Source organism: Macaca mulatta, chromosome X, assembly GCF_049350105.2.
Source record: "Macaca mulatta isolate MMU2019108-1 chromosome X, T2T-MMU8v2.0, whole genome shotgun sequence".
NCBI classification, from domain to species: domain Eukaryota; kingdom Metazoa; phylum Chordata; class Mammalia; order Primates; family Cercopithecidae; genus Macaca; species Macaca mulatta.
This window is the reverse complement of record NC_133426.1, coordinates 21,362,672-21,387,496: the sequence shown is the minus strand read 5'-3', so window position 1 is coordinate 21,387,496 and position 24,825 is coordinate 21,362,672. Positions and strand designations below refer to the sequence as shown.

Genomic DNA, 24,825 nt, shown 5'->3' with positions numbered 1-24,825 from the left:
CTGTGCCGAGGGAGGGTCATTTATGGCTGTGTCATACTTGACAGGGTGAAAGAAGATCCTCTTTATTGTCCCTTTTATATTCTGCTCCACTATGAAATATTGTGAATCTAGGAATGTAGAGAGCATCATTATTTGTCTTTTTCAGGTTGCCTATGACCTTTAGGTAGTAAGTGATAAATGAAAGCTCAAAGAAAAGAATAGCTAACGAAAAATACCAGTTTGTTGGAATCTCTTGCAAATTGCTTATTAGAAGATAATAATGCATTTCTCAAATACCAAAAAGTCTTTGCTTGACGTATTTCTTACATTCAGGCTCAGTGGTTTCCAAACTTTTTCTGATTGCACACTCTTATTAGTTAAAACACTTCTGTTTTATAGAATAGAAACTTATATACATGTATTACTCTATAGTAATAAATAGATGTTATAAAACATACACAAAAAGAAATTCAAAAGGATGAGAGATAAAACTCAAGGAAAAATTCCAATGTTTTTTCTTCCTGTACCTTAATGGACCCTTGTGTGCCCTACTTCAGAGACTTAGACTGTGACTTTTCCACGAGTAGAATTTGTCCCACTCATATTTGCATTTCCCATTCTTCTACCTGGCACAGTGCCTCATGCAACCCAACACGTTCAAACAGAGTGATGGTTTTCTTTACTTTATATATGAACTACTCCAAAGAGCGTTCCCTAACAGGTGACTGTGTAATTATTAGGACAGTCTATTGTATAATATTGTTCATGAAACTTGGCAACCTAAAATTTTACTCTAGTGTCCTCCCCATTTCCCCATCCCTGCAATGACAATGTTGAAGGAGCATAAAAAATGAAAACAAAACAAATAAGTAAACCAGTTGGGTTCTTGAGGAATGAAATCAATGATGGATAATGAGTTCTGTACATATTTCGGAAGGGATCTGTGATCTTGTATAATTGGACAATGATACCCTTGTGGAAACAGTTGTTCCTTCTGCAATACAGCTGTGTAATGAGCCCAGAAGGTTGGGAAAGACTAAATCACAAATGGGAGAGAAGACTGGACATAGTCAGATTTGAGAGACATTCATTCTTGTACAGCTGCAGAGTGCTTTAAGGCTTCCAGGCTAATGATATCAAGTATGTGAAACACTATTCTTGTCACAAAAGGCAATTAACATTTGCATTGAGAACACCCGAATATTTTCTATGAATATGAATTTACTAGCAAGCCATAATGAATAACTTATTTATATGTAAGGTGACAAAATTTTAATGGACTTAATGTCTTTGGAGGTTTTATGATAAGGATGATTAAGTATTCAGGGGTTTATACTATAATTTGAATGTTTGTAATTAAATACTAGCTCTCTTAATTTGTGCTTTTATATAAGTCAATCAGCTATGCCTACCATTATAAAACTGGGTTTGGGGAAGGCAGTTTGTTATATCAGAAAAAAACATAAGATTTTAAAGATTTTAAAAGCTGGCTTTTAGTCTTCCCTCTGTAATCAACTACTTGTTTCATATTTAGGGGTTATTTATTTTCTTTTAGGCAAAGTAACAATACACAAACATTACTATTGGGCAATACTTTCTCTGAGGAAAGAAATCTATTTTAGTGAGAAAAAAACCCTTCTCTTAAAAGAACAGCTTGAGTGACTCCACCAGCATTTGCTAAATGTATTTTTAAAGAACATATAAAGCCCATCCTTGTAAGAATGATAATGTGCTTCACTGAAATCAAGTACTTGTGTCTGTCAATTCTTTCCTTACAACACAAAGTCTTGCTCCGTAAAGATGTGACAAAAGAGATAGAGCTAAAGTTTATTCTATACTTCTTTCTCTGAACATGTAATTTCTGCTAAATTATGCGGTTTAATGATAAAAATACATGACAGTGGTTGAATTTTCAGGGCACTATGGTATTTACGACAAGTAGTTCAGATGGCAAAATCTTGGTGTCCTTAGTATTGATTTATTGCCTCAAAGAAGGGAAGGTTCTTTGAAGGACAATCAAAAATATAAATGACAGAGTTTAGGTTTACCCACAGAATTTAAAAAATTTAACCACTAGGAATATGGAAGCCAAAGTGCTAGCTCTCAGGCAGGAATTCATAAAGGATATAGTTTAAAACCAAAGCTAAGAGATGATTATTTTTGAAAATTAATGTGGAGTCACTATATTCCTTAATGAAAAAAAAAACCCAATTCTCCAGATCACAAAATTTTACTTGACTTAAACAGGGAGAATGACCCAAGACAATCCCATAAATATTAAATGCCAATAAAATGCGTTTTGATGGATTTCCATATACCAGAACCATCATTATATAGATATTTTAAAAAAAACACATTAAAATGGTTAGAGCACAGAGGCAATTGTAAGGCAGATCAATGTGATTTTATTCACAGAAACAAATTCCATTTGTGAGAAAGAAGCACTGATTACTTCTTTTTAGAAAGATATTTACTATCAGGCATACTTAGCAAATTATTTAGCTATCTGAAAAGATCTGATACCAATTGGTCATATTTTTATTTTTAAGTAATTTATATTTTTACAGGTATTCACATTATGCAATACCACACACTGCGGTGACAGGAAGAAAAAAACATTTCAAAATACAGTGTTAAATTATCTGTTCATTGCACAGTATGAAATATCCATTAATTAGCATTAAAATTATTACAGTGTATCTTATCCAACTAAAGGAAATTTCACATCCACTACAGAAGAAAAATAAGCAATATTGATTGAGCCATAGGGGACCCAGTTACATAGTATTAAATAATATCTGAAGCTAGTTAGAAAGACATCCAGACAAAATACTTTTTCAAAAATGAAACCCACAGCCTATAGATTCGAAATATTTTACAGAAAAGAATAGCTCATGCCTGCCCTAAGAGGCAACACCACTTGTGTACAAGTGCCAAGAAATAAGGAGAAAGTTAGGATTTTAGCTGAAGATTCTATAATAAAGCCTGGCATGAGAAATTTTCTTCATTAATGTCACCGAAAGCAGTCTCTGTGTTGCACCTGAATACACTTTATAATAGAATAAACATATTAAGTTTCAAAGCAAATTGTGTATACCTTGCCTTAATAGATTACACTTAATTTAATACAATACAGCACGTCAAGTTTTAAAAATGCAAAATACACTTAATACATAATTTGCTTTCTCTGCTTTGCCTTAAAGAGGCCACCAAAGAGTCCATTAAACAGCCAGAATTTTCTAGTTATTGAAGCTGATCCCTCTCTTTTCCTGGTGTCAGGAGAACACAACTGAGGTGTGTTCAGAGCCCTTTCCCAGTTAAGACCCTTTCCCCTTCTGTTCTCTCATAGAAACCGCAGTTTTCTGTTACTGTGCTCCATCTTGATTGGCTTTGATCTTATGCTAGTCCCAATGTAGAAAGCTCGCATTCTTCTTAAGAGTGGCCTGCCCCTCTTATATCCCTTTGGGAGGCCCCCAATCCAAAACACTTGATGATCTAAGCTTTATACAAGTCTGTTTTCTGTTATAAACAGCAAGGACGAGGCCATTTTAGTTGCTTGCAAGAGGTTGATGTTGAGTCTGCGCCGTACCGACTCTCTCCGATCTAAATTCTCTAAACATTAGCTTATCAATCTGTGAGTCCAATGGGTTGAGTGCCAACAGAAGTGGATCCGATTTGGCATGGAGAGGTTCTACCAACTCTCGCAGTGTATTAGCCTAATATGATAAAGCAGTGATACAATATGATGAAAGACCTGCGAGTGCCATTATTTCCAAAGCATATTAGTATTTGTATTAGAAATACCATCATGCAATACCCATGAAGAGAAAGTAGAAAAATATGGCTAGAATTGCATATGGTTTTAATACAATGTCTTTCTGTTGGCATGCAAGTCTACTTGGCCATAAATGGGACACTTTTTGCTTTAAACTTGGTTGTTTGGAAATGTTAATCTCCCAAATATACACAATAACACACAGTGCAGAAAAATCTTTTCCCACCACTATACTTGTATATGTATGTCTATAATTTTAATCAGAATACTTTATGTTAAAATGTTCTCCATATACATGTAAAATTACCATTTCTTTTGAGAAAATTAAAATTATTTCTATACGAATCTTTCCTCAAATTCATCCAATCAAGAAGCAGGAAGAAAACCTTTCTAGTCTTCTGACCAGAAGGGTATTTGATTAACCTGATATATATGCTACTATGTCCTAATCAGTGAGACAGTGGAATAGCCTAGCTAGTATTGCTCCGATGAGGAGGCCGCATGCTTAATAATGCAAAATGCCAAGAAATGAAAAGCTAAAACAGAGTGAATGTGATGAAAGGGTGACTTTACACCTGAGCATAAGTCACATGCCAAGGAGTTAAGAAACTGGAAGAGACGGATATTTCTGAATGACCTGAGAAACTAACAACAATTTGGATAAAATAAACTGTACTCTCTTTTAGGTCATTTTATTTTGGATCTTGAGGAATCTAATAAATATTGTCAGCAGCAACAAACCAGCAATATTTTAAATCTCTAGCCTAGTGCAGATTTTTATCTGCAACATCCTGTAGTATCTTTTGAGTTATATTGAGAAAAGAAGAAACAAGTTGGGAGAGAGAATAGAGAAAGCATGTTGTCATTATGTCCTCCCTTAGAAAATGGGGAGGGACACATCTTGCCTATAACACTGATATCTAGCAAACAAGATATAGCATAGTTCAGAAATCAGCAGAACTAATTTTTGTCTGTAATATTATACTCTTTTTGCAGAAATGGGGGTGGGAACTGAATAATCTTCATATATATATATATCAAATGAAACAAAACACAATACTTCAGTTTTTAGAATATTATAATACTGGAATGCTAGCTTTAGCTTCTACCACTTTGTTTCACAAGGTCATGGAATTTCACACAGCAAAATTAGAAGGAATCCAACCTTGGGCACAAGGTCATTTCTAAGTTTAAACTGTTCTTCATTTATCCAAGCAATTCAAACATTTTGTAGTTATTTTGAACACATCCATTGTTTCCCCACAGAGATAAGGTTACGTGAACCTTTTAATTTCTAGTACACATTCCCTTAATGCCCACTTAACTCATACTAAACTGAACTAGAGCCCTGGTAAGTCACAATTGCTGAATTCTATTGCAAGAGACTGGAAACATCTCCTCAGTTTAGCTCCTACAGGATGGTGGAGGGAGAAGTACTATTTCAAAATGGCTACAACTAGTTACCAGTTAGGGTATGTTAGCATAAGAGAAGGTAACTCCCTAGGGCAAGGTATCTCTTCAACTACTAGTGGTAACAGTACCAGTGGTTACTGAATCTCAGCGTGGAGGTGCTTGTTAAACACAGATTTCTGGGCCTTACACCTTGTCTATTGAATCAGAATTTCTGGGTATGGAACTCAGGAATCTGCATTTTAAACAACTAATCCAGGTGATTCTTGTGCCCACTGCAGTTTGAGACCTCTTGCTTTAGGTCAATCACATTGGCTAGGGCTGGTTGGAGTAACACCAATTTTTGCACTGCATATACGAGTAGTTTCTAAGTCAGAAGCCCTGAGTTCAGGGACTTCACATAGAGCATTTTATTTTTAATCCCATCACCAGTCTGACACTGTATGACATAGCTTAAACAATTTCAGGATTTGTGCTGAGGAATCTGATGGAAGTATCTTTGTCTACTGAGATTATGACAAAATGAAAGAGGGCTTGGTAAATTTTAAATAATTTTTTTACAACTATACTTTTTATGTAGTGTTAAATACTGCCTATTTATATTTGAGGCAAACAAATAACTACAAAGGCACTCCTACACTCAACTCCACTATATGTCTTGGCATGTGCATTATGAATCTTAAGTGTAAGTGTACTGGCAAGCCAGGTGGGTCAGAAGCAAGTGCACAAAGGGCTGCTCGTATATGGCTAATCTAGATGAAATCTCCAAAACACAAAAACCTACTTCATGATACTGCCCTTCTATCTTGGACTTCTGAGAATCTCATGTTTATGTATCTTTAACCGTTTACAAGTCCCATTCTGATTCTGAACACTCTTTCCTTTTCTCTCCCTTTAGGTTTTCACTGGGCTTTTTCTTTCTTTGTGGTCAATTCCCAATTACTAGCCTTCTCCTTTGTAGTGGACAACTTCATTTATCCTGACACAAATATTTAAAACAGTCAAACCGATTGCATTGGGAGTTATACCTGATGTAAATGATGGGTTGATGGGTGCTGATGAGTTGATGGGTGCAGCACACCAACATGGCAGAAGTATACATATGTAACAAACCTGCACATTATGCACATGAACCCTAGAACTTAAAGTATAATAATAATTAAAAAAACAAAAACAGTCAAACCAGTTAAAATTATACAGACTAATTTTATTCCTCTTTTCTAAAAGAGCAAATGGAAATTGCATGTTTTTTAGAAAAAGGCATGTTGGGCACAGTGGCTCATGCCTGTAATCCCAGCACTTTGGGAGGCCGAGACAGGAGGATCACTTGAGGCCAGCAGTTTGAGACCAGCCTGGGCAACATAGTGAGACCCCATCTCTATGGAAAAAAACAATAGAAGGCAGAAAAAACATAAATTATATAACTCTTGATTATTTTGTTTTCTTTTGGATGATATAAAAATATTCCCTACTGCTGCTGTTAAAATAAACTTCACCAAGCTTTTAGCCAATTACATTTTGAAATGACAGAAATATATCTATGCTACCACAAAGAAAATAAGTAATGCTTCTGTTTGGCATATTATTTAATAAATATTTATTAAGCTTCTACCCATCACTCAAACTTCTAATTGTGAGGCCACCACCTTAGGTTAAGAAGAAACAGATCTTGTTTCCCTGTTACTATACTGGAGATCTGAACGATGAACCCAGATGTAATGCCATGTTGAATCGTGTAGAATGACTTATTCCAGTGAGATTCCATGTCCATGCAAGTTCCTTGAGACACAGATTGAATTTGCATAGGAAATCTTGAGGAAGATGTTTCTTTTTCTTTTTGCTTTATGAATTTAAACATTCCCCCAAATAAAATTTGACCACCCAAATAATAAGCAGAAATAGAATTCTGGAAACATAAGTTTTTAGAAATATAATCTGGCTTCTATTAGTGACCTGCTAAAAATAGCTGATGATACTTCAATCAAATGCCTGAGGAGGATTAGATTATAGAGGGGATAAGGGTAGAGGTACGAACATCTTCAAGAAAATGATTAAGGCTGAATATAAAACAGGTGAAAAGAAATATTTTCTTTAATGGATGGAAGAGAAGAAAATATTTTAAAATGGAAGTATTTAAGCCAGATGAGCACTTACAAAGATTCCTAATTCTGTTTGAGTACTAAGACAGAACTCGGTTCCATTTTACTCAGTTCCATAATCAGCATGCTTGAGGGCAAATTTAAGGGCAAAGTCAAAGACTACTTGTCTTAAGCTATTTGTGGATAACAAAGGCCATCAATAGCAGATATTCAAGTCTATCAAGAGTAACACAATTCTACTCCTGGGAGAGTAGAATTGTTTTGTGTTTATTTTGAAAAATTTAAGTTTTTCTTTTTCAAAAACAAGGATATCTAACACCATGAAATGATAGTGATAATTACTTTTCTCTATGTAAGTACTGGAGAAAGTGGGCTCATACCTTGGTTCAGAATGTTCAGACCAAGACAGAGACTTGTTAATTGTGGTTTGAGTATTATCTGTACAAATTTTGAGTGCCTATTTTCTCATAAAAGGTTGACTTCAAAAAGACAGGATATTAAAGATTTTGTTTGTTTATTTTTTAATACCATAGGGAGGAGTTGGGAAATATTTTTATTTTATGAATGTGAAGCAAAATTTTCATGATAAAGTATTATTTTTCTAAATAAAGTGGTAAGTAGTAAAAGATAATATAGTTTGTGCTTATACTTACAGCACCTATGGAGTTCTTTAATTCACAATTCCAGGTAAAATAAAATATTTGATGAACCTAAGCCATAGGCAAAACAGGTAAGAAAATACTGTTTCCAGATAATTTGAGTGTTCCTCTAAATTCCCAAATCACAATTCCATCCTGTGTGTATAAATCACAAGACATGGAGTATTTCCTTATGAAAATAGTATTTCATCTTAATGTACCTACTGTTATATTATGGTCTTAGAGTGCCATTTATGATTTAATTACTTATTCATGAGTCTATCATACATGCTGACTTTCTACAATCTGCATTAAAAACCACTATCTGAAATTAAGGCAGATCTAAAGTACCCTTTAAATGAAGTTTATACAAAACAACTGAAGACATCTTTCACATTTAATAGTTACAAAAGTACTTAACATGTTATTTTAATTTATAACCAGTTTATTTTCAATGAAGTGTCTATAGATATTTCAGGAAAATGTACTATGGAATTTTGACACATGATACTGTCATTGCAAATGTCGCCATTCAGATTTTAAAATGGAAAACGGGAATAATTAATTTTTATAGAAATATACTATTCAGTAAAGGTTTAATGGGTGCCTCTGGGTGTACATATATATATATATATACTATATCAAATGTTAGGAATAAATATACAAAGATGACAGTTTCACCTCAAAATGATTATGATATAGTTGTATACCTCCTTTCCACTTCTATCTTAAAATTTGATAGTTAAGAATTATCTACTTTATTTGACTTAATATTTGACTCCTCCATCATACTCCATCCATATTTTTAAATATTTCAGGAGATGTGATTTTGAGGTTATTAATAATCACGTTAAACTCCAATGAGACAACTTTAGTAAAAATAACCATTCCTGGGTAAGGTTTTCTTTCAGCAATGTAGGTGGACAGCAAGCTATTGGCAGATTGGGTTGCTTTTGAAATCCATTTTATGATGAATAATGACTTAATTTAAAATAATCTCCTTAAAGTTCTCAGTTCCAGTTGAAATAGCTATAGAGATGACATAGCTGAAGTCTGAGACATGAACCCCCTACAGAAAATAGTAGACTTTTTTTTTTTAAACTCCCAACTCAAATACTTTAGAGATGAACAGTGCAGGTTTTAAATTTATGTGGATTTTCTACCACCACTTTGTATGTTTGTATTAAAAGGATGTAATTAGATCATATTCAGCCTGGATGATAATCAATGTGAAGTAACTCAGTGATGAGAACTGCCAGTCTGGTGAACAAGTGAGTCATTCAACACTTCATTTGTGACTGTATCTGGTCTGCCAAAATGAAAAGGCAAATTGGGATCAACTCTGTCAACATAGCTTTCTTGCTGATTTCCTTTAATAGGTTCTTTTTGAATTTAGTATATATATGTAGTATAGTATATATATACACACACTAAAATAAATGAATATATAGTTATATTTTATAATATGTATAATATACATATTATAATATGATATATTATACATATAATATATTCTGTTATAAATAACAGTTACATAGATCTTTGTGAACTTTTGTCCTACAGGTCTAGTCCATCCTATTCTTACTCTCATACTAAATTCATATACTATCCTCAAAGTACTGCCATCTTGATTTTGGGAGGATTATTGTTATTTTTATTAGAAGAATATAATTCAGTATTTGCTCCAGTACTAATGGGGGGTGCTGACAGCAGAATAAGAAAATAATTGATTCTTATGCTAAAAATCTAAGATATTATTTCCTCCCATACTGTAACATTCTTTATGATTGTAGAAGCCTGAAATAAACTTCTGCTTACTCTTTATAACTGAGCTTGCAATATTATAAAAATGGTAATATTGATTTTCCTCCTTCAATAACTTCTAAATGTTAATGCCTTATTAATAACCTCCTTGGCACACCATTCTGACATTTGGGATCATTTGCTTATTAACAACTCTGGCAAGAAGGAGCTGCTTTAGGGGCACTGCCAATTGAATTTAAGGACAATGAAAGATACCTTCCTTAGCAAAGCAAGTGCCAAAGAAAGGTAAGAAGAAAATTCAAGAAACATTTGTAAGAATCTAAAATTGTATCTTGACAGTTATTTGTCATTAAGATTTTTTCTTTATGTCAAATTTGTTATAAATCTAATCTCTCACCTTAACCCATGGTATTTTCACATTCTTTTATTTTCTAATCTAAAATAATTACATCATAAACAATTCTCAAAAATCCCCACTGTTAAGTCATCTGCATATTCCAACATTCAAATTATTATATTTTTAGGCATTCAAAACGTATTGTGTACATGACAAGAAGAAAAACATTAATTTGGTAAAAATCACTATAAAATCATGTTTGTAAGAAATATAGCATAGATGTAAACAAATTAGCATTAATGTTCATCTTAACTAAAAACCAAGTAATGAGGTTTCATATTCAGTCTTAGCTGTCTTAGAAATTGTTGGTTATTAAATTTTGGACCAGCAAAGTCATCTTGGATTTGGGATGGAAAGCTATTGAATCTAACAACATATGTGTTTTTTAAAAACAATAATGTGTTTTTTAAAAATACCCTATTATATATTAATTTTCATTTTTCCCTTCTGACAAAATTATATGGCACTGCCCTTTTAAAGAAAGTTCCACTAAAGAGTTAGAGATACGCTGACTCTCAATGTTCTTATGGAAAAATACAAATGACTTTATAGCCATTGCAAAAGGTTCCCAGCTATATCTGTGTTTAACATTTAGTATCACATGTTGAATTTCACACTCACCAGTGTAATTACAGAAAACTAGAATGATACAGGAACTTCATTGCAGTGAGAGTTCCTCTTGCAAAATTCAAATGTTTGAAATGTCAGAAAGTTCTCTGTATCCTACAACATAATTTGTATTCAAATATAGCAATGGATTGCTAACTTTTTGCTAGTACAAAAACAAAAAATTCATTTATGTTAATAAATTTGTTTCCCATCTGTAAACTAATTTACGGCACCTTTATGGTGCTAGCTTATTCATAATATATTTTAAAAATAAGAACAATTCTATGTTTCATTGAAGTCAGAATTTTTTGGAATTCCTATTTAGTATATGTATTTTATTAAGCAAGGACCATGTTGCCTTCTCTAGGGTAAAAAACACAACCATGAAAGTTGAGAAGTCATCCTAAGTCACTTTGAGGAATGTGCAAATCAACGGGTGAATTTGGGATTCCCAACACCACTTAAGACTTTCTACCATCTTATTTGACTGGTGCCATTTTCTGGGAGGGGATGGCAAAAAAATAATAGCAGCTGTAAAGTATTTAGTATCTCCATAACAAATATGATCTTCAAAGAACTCTGTGGAACTTTGACCCTATTTGTGGTACTAATCCATGTGTGTGTGTGTGTGTGTGTGTGTGTATAAGTGTGTATACACACAAACACATATATACACATACTAACATTACAAATTTACATATGCAAGAATATATTTAAAACTGGGCTATATGATCTTCTATAGCTAATTCATCAGATCTATCTGGATATGCTATAACTGGATTTGTAGTGATAAATTACATTAGTTCTTCCTTAAGTCCATGTATACTTATGATCAAGGTTCTAAAATAACTTCTCATACTGATTTTATTGGAAGTGCACAACTAATCTAAAAGATACTAATATTAGATTTAGTGACAAATTTAGAAAATCTCAAACTAAAAGTCACATTTTAAGCCCACCATCAAGTGAACATTAAATGTGTGAACTACTATTTAGGAATATTGTCATATAATTTGAAATGAAACATTATTCCTTAGTAATTGACTATACAGAGTACACACCATGAATACAGTACACACAAAACCAGAACCTGACCAAGGAAAATGTCATTTTCTTTCTCCTTATTTTAAAGCTTCAGCACCAGAAAGTTTGTTTTCTCTTTGTGGAAAATCAATAAACACTTTAAAAGCAGAAGCAGGAACTCTTCTTTAACAAAGCAATATACTTTATAAAAGGCCTTGGGAACCAAGGCCTTAGTTTTAGCCACATGAGGAATGGTTTCACATCTTAGTTGTGTGGGCAGATCTGGTCTCCATGGTGATGAAAAAGTCAGCCAGGGAAGTGGAAAGAACTGTGGTACATTGCTCCCAATAGAAACGGCCAAGCTGAAATCAAATGTAGCTTTTGTATTTAGCATGGACAAAGCCTGAAGCTCCAGTGAACTGGTACTTTACCTCAGGTTGTCATGGCAACCTGCTAAGAAGGGTGGGTTACAGATGCCCATATCAACTTATTACTAAGATGTAAAATCAAAAGCCAGAACATATGGGATAAAAGTAATAAGTTATTCACTAGTTCTGAATTTGGTTTTCTTAAAGAGGAGCTAGGAATTTAATGGAGGTATTGCTGTTTTTGCAAAATATCATATATTCTAATTAGTATTCTTTTTTCAAGGAATCCTAAGAATTAGCACTGAAAAACCTTTACTCTTCAATTTCGTGTTAACATTTTGAAGGCAAACCAATTTAGCATGTTAGCTCAGTAATAATAATTATGGCACTAACATTTCCATTTCACTTTCTACTTTACAAAGTACTTTTATACGCAATATCTTGAAAGAAGATGCAGGAAATGTGAGAATTTCACTAAAGTTCACTTTAGTAGTGAGTTTTTATTTTATTCTACATACTGCATGAGAGATTAGAAGGAAATAGATTAAAGCATTAAATGTTGCATTCTTTAATAGTTCTTTTCAGATCACATGGATTTACTCTTCAGATTTGTAAGAGGTGATTAGAATTAATGTTTCATCATGAGGGAATATACAGAAACACACAATATATCAGATTTGGCATCTGTGAGTAGGAATTGGTAAAATCAGTGTTATCTCTGAATTTTACTCATAAATCTACTGCTTTTATATCTCTACCAAATGATAGATAAATAAATAGGCAGAAATATTTGGATTGTTTCTATAAAAATGTATAAAGTAGAACTTTGAAGGAAAAATTGAAATAACTTCTGATTAGTCACCATATGAAATAATTTTCAAACTGGTATCCAGACTTAATTCTTGGGAATTATTTTATTTATTTATTTATTTATTTATTTATTTATTTATTTATTTATAGACAGGGTCTTGTTATGTCGCCCAGGCTGGAGTGCAGTGGTGTGATCACAGCTCACAGGAGGCTCAACCTCCCACCCTCAAGTGATCCTCCTACCTCAGCCTCCTGAGTAGCTGGCACTACAAGTGCATGCCATCATGCCTGGCTAATTTTTGTATTTTTTGTAGACACGGGGTTTTGCCATGTTGCCCAGGTTAGTCTCCAACTCCTGGGCTCAAGCAATCCTCCTGCCTTGGCCTCCTGAAGTGCCGGGTGTGAGCCACTGTGCCCGGCCAGTTTTTCTTTTTTTAAAAAAATCCCAATATTAAAAATTAGCTATAAAAGGAATCATGTCAAAGCTTAAAATACTAAGAAAGGATTTTGACTCAAGTGGTGGACTCGTTTCACTGTTTATACATATCACAGTACATGATTTTTGGACACTGGTTAAAATTGGAAAGTACACTAATTACAATTTCTACTAATAAAAGGTAAAATGTTGTAAATGTGATTGAAAGATCAGAACAACATTTTTGCTTTACTTGATTAACCATATTAATGGTGCTGCCATAATAAAACCTAAAAATTTTAATTCCTTTTATGTAGGTCATATATATATGTATATGTATGTGTGTGTATTTTATATATATAATGTATGTATTATATATATAATGTGTGTATTATATATAGCGAAAAATATTTTAATAAATTTTAATCTGTATTAGAATTATAAGTCTGAGGGGCAATATACAATCAAGAGCATTCACTCTGCTGTCACAATGTCTGTCTGAATCTCAGGTCTGCTATCAAATAGCTGGGAGTCCTGGATTATGCTATTTAAACTCAGTTTCCTCATCTAGAAGATAAGGATAATAGTATTTCCCATATAGAGTTGTTGTAAGGATTAAATGAATTATATTATGTAAAGACCTTAGAATAGTGCCTGACACATAGTAAGTACTCATTAAAAATGTTAGCTATTATTTGTAATAGATTAATGTGTTCAACAAACCTATAAAATTTAAACAAAATGCATCACACTATAGGTGTTTTGGCTTTACCTTGAGAAAGGCAATTCTACTTTAGTATTTTTATCCATGTGTAAAAATATCTTCTTTTTCTATATGAGAAAAGAATAAAAGATTCAGATTTATGGGCATGCCTAGCTTTGCAGATTGCATTTCAAATCCAGACTATGTGGAATATCTTTATAAAAAAGATAAATCACTAAAATGTCTTTGACTTTAACAGAGAGGTATCATCTATAGAAAACATAAAAAGAGTCTTCCTGAGACAGCAGTGAAAGTAAAAGGACAAATACATATAATTCAGTCACTCTATTCAGAATCCCTTGACATCAAACTTAAAATTATTTTATTCAAAGACTGATCAGTTAATCATGTAAACCTGACTGAAATGAGTTGAGATTTGCTTTAGAATGGAAATAGCAAGTTAAAATAGCTTCAGTTTTCACTTCTTCATAATTCATTATATGTTCATTGAATATATTTCACTAAACAACTGAAACATAATAAACAAATTCTGTTAATATACATGAGATTTATTTTCCCTATCAATGGGTGTTTCCCTCTTGCCATTAGATAACCTACTTCACGCATTGACATGGTTTGGCCCATCCGAATCTCATCTTGTAGCACCCATAATTCCCATGAGTTGTGGGAGGGACCCAGTGGGAAATAATTGAATCATGGGGATGGGTCTTTCCTGTGCTGTTCTTGTGACAGTGAATAAGTCTCAAGAGATCTGATAGTTTTAAAAATGGGAGTGTCCCTGTACAAGCTCTCTCTCTTTACCTGACCCCATCCAAGTAAGATGTGACTTGCTCCTCCTTGCCTTCCACCATGATTGTGAAGCTTCCCCAGCTATGTGGAACTGTAAGCACAATTAAAGCTCTTTCTTTTGTAAATTGCCCAGTCTTGGGTATGTCTTTATCAGCAGTGTGAAAATGAACTAATACAGTAAATTGGTACCAATAGAGTGGGGCACTGCTGAAAAGATACCTGAAAATGTGGAAGTGATTTTGAAACTGAGTAATAGGCAGAGGTTGAAACAGTTTGGAGGGCTCAGAAGAGAGGAAAATATGGGAAAGTTTGGAACTCCCTAGAGACTTGTTGAATGGCTTTGACCAAAATGCTAATAATGATATGGACAATGAAATCCAGGCTGAGGTGGTCTCAGATGGAGATGAAGAACTTGTGGGGAACTGGAGCAAAGGTGACTCTTGTTATGTTTTAGCAAAGAGACTGGTGGGCGTTTTGCCCCTGCCCTAGAGAATTGTGGAACTTTGAACTTGAGAGATGATTTAGGGCATCTGGTGGAAGAAATTTCTAAGCAGCAAAGCATTCAAGAAGTGACTTGGGTGCTGTTAAAGGCATTCAGTTTTAAAAGGGAAACAGCATAAAAGTTTGGAAAATTTGCAGCCTGATAATGTGATAGAAAAGAAAATCTCATTTTCGGAGGAGAAATTCAAGATGGTGGCATAAATTTGCATAAGTAACAAGGAACTGAATGCTAATCATCAAGACAATGGGGAAAATATCTCCAGGGTATGTCAGAGACCTTTGCAGCAGCCCCTTCCATCACAGGCCCAGAGGTTTAGGAGGAAAAAATGGTTTCATGGGCTGGGCCCAGGGTCTCTCTGCTGTTGTGCAGTCTGCGGACTTGGCGCCCTGTGTCCCAGCCACTCCAGCCATAACTAAAAGGGACCAAGATACAGCTTGGGGCATGGCTTCAGAGGGTGAAAGCCCCAAGCCTTGGCAGCTTCCTGTGGTGTTGAGCCTGTGGGTACACAGAAGTCAAGAATTGAGGTATGGGAACCTCTGCCTAGATTTCAGATGTGTGGAAATGCCTGGATGTCCAGGCAGAAGTTTGCTGCAGGGATGGGGCTCTCATGGAGAACCTCCTCTGGGGTAGTGCAGAAGGGAAATGTGGGGTCAGAGCACCCACACAGAGTCCCTACTGGGGCACCACCCAGAGGAGCTGTGAGAAGAGGGCCACCATCCTCCAGACCCCAGAATGGTAGATCCACCGACAGCTTGCACAGTTATCCTGGAAAAGCTGCAGACACTCAATGCCAGCCCATGAAAGCAGCCAAGAGAGGCTGTCCCCTGCAAAGCCACAGTGGTGGAGCTGCCCAAGATCATGGGAACCTACCTCTTGTATCAGTGTGACCTGTATGTGAAACATGCAGTCAAAGGAGATTCTTTTGGAGCTTTAAGATTTTACTGCCCTGCTGGATTTTGGACTTGCATGGGGCCTGTAGCTCCTTTGTTTTGGCCAATTTCTCCCATTTGGAATGGCTGTATTTATCCAATGCCTGTATCCCCCCAGTGTATCTAGGAAGTAACTAACTTGCTTTTGATTTTACAGGCTCATAGGTGGAAGGGACTTGCCTTGTCTCGGATGAGACTTTGGACTGTGGACTTTTGAGTTAATGCTGAAATGAGTTAAGACTTCAGGGGACTGTTGGGAAGGCATGATTGGTTTTGAAATGTGAGGACATGAGATTTGGGTGGGGCCAGGGGTGGAATAATATGTTCTGTGTCCCCACCCAAATCTCATCTTGTAGCTCCCATAATTCCCATGGGTTGTGGGAGGGACCCAGCGGGAGATAACTGAATCATGGGGGTGGGTCTTTCTTGTGCTGGTCTCATAATAGTGAATAAGTCTCACGACATCTGACTGTTTTAAAAATGGGAGTTTCCCTCCACAGGCTCTCTCTCTTTGTCTGCCACCATTCATGTAAAACGTGACTTGCTCCTCCTTGACTTCCGCCATGACTGTGAGACCTCCCCAGCCATGTGGAACTGTAAGTCCATTAAACCTCTTTTTCTTCCCAGTCTCAGGTATGTCTTTATCGGCCATGTGAAAGCAGACTAATACACATCCATGTGCAAAGTGTTCCAAAGTTTTTTCTTTAAGATGCAAACTTAAAAGAGTCATATTGAAGAGCTGTTTTGTAATAAGTGCCCTCTGCGTTGAATTCTTACTGTCTAATCCAAAATCAACACACATTTGAGCTTGTCATCATGGTAAGCCACGTCACTTCCTAAATATTACAGCGTTCCCTGAATATAGCTTCCTCTCTTTCCATCTCTTTCATGATATGATGTCTAGTCTTTGATCTTATTAAGAACCAGCCCCCTCCTGAATTAATTTCCTTATCCAGTTTGGACCCCTCTGACTAGACCCCTCAATTCCCTCTTGGATATGTATTACATGTACTTGTTCCAATATGTGCTTTCTTACTCCTGCCTGGCCACTGGGCATTGCTAGAAAAAACTGTATATGCACACTGATTGTCACCATTCTAAATTTGTGTTTTCTGACTTCAGGCCATTCAGGGCTACTTGGCAGACCTCTTATTAGTGCCTGGTTAGCCCAAATAGTTGAATTAATTCATATTTACTTTTAGAATACGATGTGCATTTAATTATAAATGCTTCCAATTCTTCATTAGGAGAGCTCCAAGTTTCCATTATACTCTTCAAGACCTACTTTCTATCTGTTGGATCTTCCTCTGAGAAGGTAACGTTTTGCCTTCACATTTGTCAAGGGAGGGTATCATATCTCTCATCTGGATTGTTGAAGTAGTTTTCTAACTGGTATCCCTATCACCTGTATTCTCCCACATCAATACATCTATATTGGCCAGAGTGAACTACTGAAGCTCTCTATCATGTTCTTTGGGATACAATCCAAACCTCTAAACATGACATATTAGGACCTTTTAAATTCATTTCTAACATAAATCTTTGTCTCATCTGTACTACCATATTTCTCTAAATTATTCTTTGTTTTTCTACCTGTCCACCTTTGCTGATGCCATTTTTTTTTTTTTTTTTTTTTTACCACCTAGAATGTACCCTCCTTTCCTTTTTATCCTGGTGAAACCTTATTCATCCAGCTTGAATGTCACATCCTCTGTGAGGTCTTGTCTGATTTCACAAGGTAGAGATAATCAAGACCTCTTAAGTGCTTTCATAGAACTTAATGTGTTCATTTCTCAAAACATCTAATATACTGTACTGTTACGTTTTTCTCTCCCATTAAATAATGAATTTATTGATTCTGTAATTAAAAAATTTTTGTTTTTCCAGCACTTAGCAGAGTGGGTACTCAGGACACTGTGCTGCCTCCATAAATATTATTTAAATTAATTAAATCACCAAAATACATCTTAATTCAAAATCTCAGTATTTGCGGGTACAAGCTGAACACTGAATAGACTTCTATTAAACAACTATGTAAAATGCTTTATACCTCACTAGATTTTCAACCGAAGTGAGAAGATCTACTTAAAGTTTTTGGGGTGAACTACGTAGCAGAGGTGGAAATATTAGGAAGCTAAGTCACTGAAGTCAAAGAATGCTATTTCTAGCACTGCTTGCTATGTCAAGGAAGAATGATTTTGACCTTATATGAAGTGATAGTGTAACCACTACTAAAGGGTGTTTTCTTTGAATGACCTACATTGTCAAGCTATTAATATGTCATTAATGTTAGGAGTAGATGAGGTAAGACAAAATCTTAGACTCAGGATGAGATTTTAATTATAAATATAACTTATAAATATACTCTCTAAAGGTCCTTCTCTGTTGATAGGAGCAGATTGATGGAACTACTATAAAAAAAACCTCACCACCCTACTACTTTGGGGAAACGTTGGAAGGGGCTGCAGACAAATTGCTTGATACAGCTTTATTGCTATGTGTAAAACTTTGTCCTTTAAACACATTTTAAATGGCTAGGTTTCTGTACCACATGGATCAGGCAAAATAAATACGATTGTGACATAACCATTAGTTACTGTTTTAACATTTTAAAATGCCATGTTACATGTATTATATGTGCATTTCTATAAAATATTGAAAATGTAACAGAAAAAGTCACCAAATTTTGCCCAAATAGTTGAATTAATTCATATTTACTTTTAGAATACAATGTGCATTTAATAATCTTTTTTTGAAAACTGAGTTTAAATTCTAAAAAAGCATTCTCTAAAAGTATCTGATGCCTTATAATATTAGTGGATAAATTAAATGGCTTTTCTAAAAGTCAATCATTTCATTAGAGACAATGAAAAACTAAGAATTAGTATTCTCCCTCACTCAATCAAGCCTCATGGCTTTTATCATTTAACTGGGTTACAACCACCTGAATTATGAGCTATTGGGGGATAATATAGAACTATATCAGATATTGTCAATTTCAGATAATCTCTGATTTTAGAAATTGTGCAATGAATAGAATAAAAGTTTGGTTAGGTAGATAAATTAATACATCATAATTCTACCTTTTGGAACAAGTCATGATAGAAAACTTAGGGGCAGGTGGGTGCAGTGGCTCATGTCTGCAATCTTAACACTTTGGGAGGCCAAGGTGGGAGGATCACTTGAGGTCAGGAGTTCAAGACCAGCTTGGCCAACATGGTGAAACCCCATCTCTACTAAAAATACAAAAATTAGCCGGAAATCGCTTGAACCCGGGAGATGGAGGTTGCAGTGAGCTGTGATCGTGCCACTGCACTCCAGCCTAGGCAACAGAGTGAAACTCCATCTCAAAAAAAGAAGAACAAAAAAACAAACTTAGAGGCAGCCTATTTCTTTTTATATTAGAAAAAGATAGCAGTTTGTGCCCATTCTTTATCCATAGGAATTATGATTTTATAGGCAAAATTCTCATCATTTTAAACACTAAACTCAATTGCAAGTACAATAAATGGTTCTTGAGATTTTAGGCATTGTTCATATATATGACCAGTCCAGTTTATGATTGTTTTTGTTATTCACCTTTGGGATGATAGCTACGCCCTGCTTAGCAGACTTTTGCTGATTGTCAAGTAAAACAAACTAAATTATGTCTTTTTCCTTTGTTTTCTTTCTTTCTTTAAAACTTAAGACAAAAAGTAAAATAGAATATCTCTGCATTTTGTGAAAATCGCTTATCAACTGATTTAGGGCTCCTGATTAATATCAATCATCTTAATATACGAAAAAGGTAGTTCTAAATATCAGTAACGCATAGGATTTCCATACACACTTAAGAAATTGAAGCCTGATTTTATGCCACCAGTGGAAATATTATTGATGTTTAAACAGTGAATCATTTGTGTAATTTGGCTGTCTCAAACTCTAAAAACATGAAAGTAATTTTTAAATTCACTGCTCCATATAATGGAGGACATACGAAATTTTGGCTGGAATTGTAAAAAAGTTATTCCATTCTTTTTAAAATTCTCCATATTATAATTAATTAGACACCAATTTTTGGACACCTATGCCTTTCTTCTTCTGACAATATGCAGTATTTTGTAAGCTAAAATCCATGAATGAGTTTCATTTAATACTTATTTAGTTTGGGTTCCATGACAATGAAGTACCTCTTATATGTTTTGTTTAATACATATAAGCTCGGTGAATTATAGGCAAATAAATTTTGAAGGGCTAAATCAAGTTTGTTTATTTTTACAATTGGCTATGTTAATTATTCAGTTGGGAGAGGTATATCAGTGGCTATGTGTGAAAATATCAAGAAGCATTGACAATGTGGTGCAACGCTACCCTTTATTAAACCATACATCCTGAAATATTACTATGTACTTTCTAAAAATATACTGAAAGAGATTACCTTTAGCAAACATCCTTTTCTTTTACAGACAGGCAGCAAGTATCTTGCACTAGATAGATTACAGCAAGATAATCTAATAAATACTCAAATATCACCCCAATTTCTATAAGCTCTTTAGAGCAGAAATTGGTAGTACAGTTTTATACTACCAAGTCATTATTACTTTAGGTAAAAGGGCTTAAAATGAAGAAGTCTGAATGCAATTTGTTTCTGTAATTTGAAGCTATTATTTATAAAGAATGTAAACTGGGGCATAGTATAGAAATGATAATTCTTAGGAGCCACTGAATAGTTGACTGAAGAATATGGCTGATCAGGGTTAGGACTTGGATCTAACAAAAACAAACTATTAGAAATCTTTGGTACTCTCATTTTCTTACTCTTACTAGATCCGTAAAAGTCCAACCAGGTCTGTAGGGTTCCAATATTCTATACAAACATATTCTGGTATTGATTGAGGCATGCAAGAACAAAGGCTTAAAAATATTGTAAATTGTCCTAATGAAGTCACATAATTTTATAGTGTCATGTTTCCTATTATTTGTAGACTAAAAGTTGAATCGATTTCTATAAAATCTTCTGAAGATGAAAAAATACAAAATAATATAACCTGAACTTCAATATTTTCTGCTGAAGCCACCAATATACTAATTATAGGATTTAATGCATTGAAAATGAGATCAATACCTGTAAGTAATTACTGCATGCATTTAAACCCTGATGATTTCATGTTTCAGAAATACAAAGAAATATGTGGAACCTATTTGGGATCTAATGCTGAACAACAGGGAAGAACTTTTACGGCACAAAGAGAACTAAAAGAAACACATTCTGTAATTTTGCTTTTTTGTTTTTGTTTTTTACTTCTAGTGGTGAAGAGAAAGAACATATAGCTGGATATGGACCCTAGATTATTAAAGATATGATTTTAAAATTTTACAAAGACAAATGGAAAGTTTTAATGATCAGCAGTTTTTAAAAATTAAATTCTAGTAATACAAGCGTAAACTGTCCCAATGAGGGAGGGAAAGGGGATGCAGATGAAGTCAAGGTAGTTACAAGGAGCTTCTTTAGAACAAGCTTTAGTTTAAGGAGGATTTCTATAAAATATGGAATAAGAGGCTATAAGAAATGAAGAAGTAGAAAATAATACCAATTGTTTGTAAGAAAAGCACCACAAAGGCAAATGTTCAGCTGAAGCTTATGAAAAAAACTGAAGATACAAAGCTTTTGTAAAGAAAAATTAAGAAAACATTAATGACAAAAAGCAGAACCATAATGGCTTCAATGACATTTTAGGCTTTTCCTGCAAGAAAAAAAGTCTTCAAACTAGGGCATTAAAACATAAATGCTTCTGGAGACAAGGGACTACTAAGAACCACTCTGTGGTTCCTTTAAACTAGAAGGTTATAATCTTAGCAAGTGAATAAACTTTTTGGAAATTATCTTAGGGCTACTGTCAGCATTCCATGAGACTTAATGCTTAAATCTTAAGAGTCCTCTTATCCAAACAAACAAAAAAAGCATGAGTTCTCCGATGAACATATTGATAAACCTGATATAAATATAAAATTTTAAAAATAGATGATGAGTGGGTGCAATTTTATTTTTTAATTTTGTTTGACAAACCAACATGAATTTAATAAAAAAATGAAGCATTTTAAAATGACTTCTTTTGGGGACAGTATCTCTAAGTTGGAAGGGAAGAGGAAAACCCTGGGCAGTATGTCTTACATAAGATGAAATTTTGCCTGATACCCTTATGAATAAAGACACTGTAATATGGGCTGAATGATGTTAGTATTAGGTGGATCCATATAAGGACTTTGAATGACTGAATAAAATTAAAGCATAAAGTTTAAAATTTAAAGCTGTAAATCTCTGTCCTTGGCCCTTTCTTCTTTAAAATGTTTTCTTAAAAAATGTGCTTTCCTTGATGAATCAGTTAAAAACATAGAAAGGGTGCTTAGAATTTTGGAGGATTATTAAATGATAAGACAAATGAGTAATATCATATATGATAAAACTGAGATTCCAAACTTTGTAACAGAGCCAAATACTTTGGGTGAAACATGAGAAGTTAAAAATTTAACAGAAATAAATATAAATAGCTGCACTTAGATTAAAAAATCAAGTAAGTGGAATGCTTACCACTTGATAACATTAAAGCATTATATGAGCCAACAGTGAGCACGTTAAAGCTAATGTAATCATGTTAACAAAAGTATAGTGTCTAGATCACTGTAATAGTTCCAACACACTTAGCATGGGGATTCTATAAAGAAACAAGGAGTCCAGATGAGGGTAGCCAGGATGATGCGTTATCTAGAACTCATGTGTCACAGGCATAAAGATACCTCAAGAAGAGACAACACAAATTATGTTTGATAACACAATTCTATTTTAGAGTTTCAGAGATATATACAATGTGCAAGGCATATGGTGAGAGCAAAGGGCAAGACCATTATGCTGAAGAGAACTATAAAACTTTAGAGTTGGAAGAAACCATCAGGTTGAACTTTCCAGCTAACTTGGGAATTCCTGGCTGGTAGCTGATTATTCAGCCTCTTCCTAAACACTCTGAGTAATGAGGAGCCCACTAAACTTATAAGATCAGTTATAAACCTGCAAAAATTGGATTTTTTTCATATCAATCTAAAATCAGCCTCCTTGTGCCCTTTATCTATTATGTTCTCTGGAACTTCAAAGACTATCTTATCATCTTTCCACATGACAGGCTTTCAAATGCTTGCTCTGGATTTTTTGAATTTGCAATTTTAAGATCCACAATGAGTAGAAAGTTTAGCAGAAGTTTGTTTTTGTATCAATACAAGGAAGAACTCTGTAATGTAAGTAAGGCTCTTCAACATGAAATGCCTGCTTTTGGAGGCGGGAGTTCTGAGTCTCTAAAATATTCAAGCAGAGGCTCAATAACAATTTTTAAAATATGCAAAAGCTTCTGTTTTGGGTAAAAAGTGAAGATAAGTGCCTCAAAAACTCTAAGTTCTATGGTGAGAGGGCTATATGCATATTTACATACAGCATGACTCATGTTCCATGCCAAGCCCAATTAAAAACAATTCATCTATTAAATGAACCCGTTTCCTTAACATAAAACATTTTAAAATAGGTACTGTACTATTTGCCAGAGAGATATCACTGACAGTAACACATTAAAAAAAGATGCTTACAAATTTAAAGAAGCATTCAAAGTTAAGGCACATTTTCAGTTACTTATTCAGCAAAACTATTCAGTATTTCTACAGAATTATTTTTGTAATGATAAACATCTTGCCTACCTCTAGTGCTGAGGCAAAATCCTTCTAATCAAGTTAAAAAAAGTGCATCATGAATCTAAGAACCCAAGATGCTAAATAAAGAGAAGGCAGCCCAGCAACTACACAGGATTTTAAAAAGATAACAGAATTCAAAGTGAGGGGTGGGGCTTATTGTCAGAGTTTGCTTATGTATTATATACTGATTCCAGCTGTCCCTCCTCCCTGTGTGTTTTCTTTCTTTCTTTTTTTTTTTTTTTAAGAAAAGGCACGTGAACCCCTGTGTATTGGCATTAAGGAACAGGAGAAAACAGTAGAGATGATAGGAAAAAAAATGTGTACAGTTTAAGTCTAGTGACATCAAAGTTATGGGCTATTTTCTCTCACCAAGAATATCAAGGCATATGCTTTACAATGTCCATTTCATAAGTTACAGAATAAACTCTAAATTCAGTCACGGAGCAGTGGAAGGGCCACAACAACAAAAATTAAAAAAAATAATGAAAATGACCAATAAAATTTGGAGGTCTTAAGTGAATAGATCTTAGGCATTAAGTAACTACATTCTACGGATGATTTATCAAAAGAGAAATAGCACAGTAAAAGTAACAGATTCAAAATCATGGAAGATTAGGGATTTCAAATGTGGAAGGAAATGAAAAACTATTTAAAATTTTAAGGTTCAAATTTCCCTAAAATAGACATTCAAAATACAATATAATGTTCTGTATTTAACGCTCTGCTAATATTCCCCATATTAATAGGTTTTCCCAATAATCAAATTCTACAATGATTATAGCATAACATTAAGAAGTGCTTTCTCAATTATAAAAAAAATTAATCTATGGTCAGTATAATATGAAGTTCAGTTCATTGATTTTTAGACATCTGATTTGTGTTAA

General features: G+C 34.2%; 1 protein-coding gene across 8 annotated transcripts in view; it reads right to left on the bottom strand.

Moving 5' to 3' along the window:
* The window catches only part of CNKSR2 (connector enhancer of kinase suppressor of Ras 2), a 284,738-nt gene that overhangs the window by 7,819 nt on the left and 252,094 nt on the right, over positions 1-24,825 (bottom strand). For 4 of the 8 annotated variants that reach the window (XM_001086429.5, XM_015127077.3, XM_002806164.4 and 1 more), the window contains one exon: positions 2,365-3,695. The exons of the other annotated variants lie outside the window; for them this stretch is intronic. In XM_001086429.5, coding sequence (XP_001086429.1) covers positions 3,691-3,695 — 5 coding nt within the window. In that variant the 3' untranslated portion in view covers positions 2,365-3,690. Of the gene's footprint in view, positions 1-2,364; positions 3,696-24,825 lie in introns of those variants that run through there. 8 annotated transcript variants of the gene reach the window in all.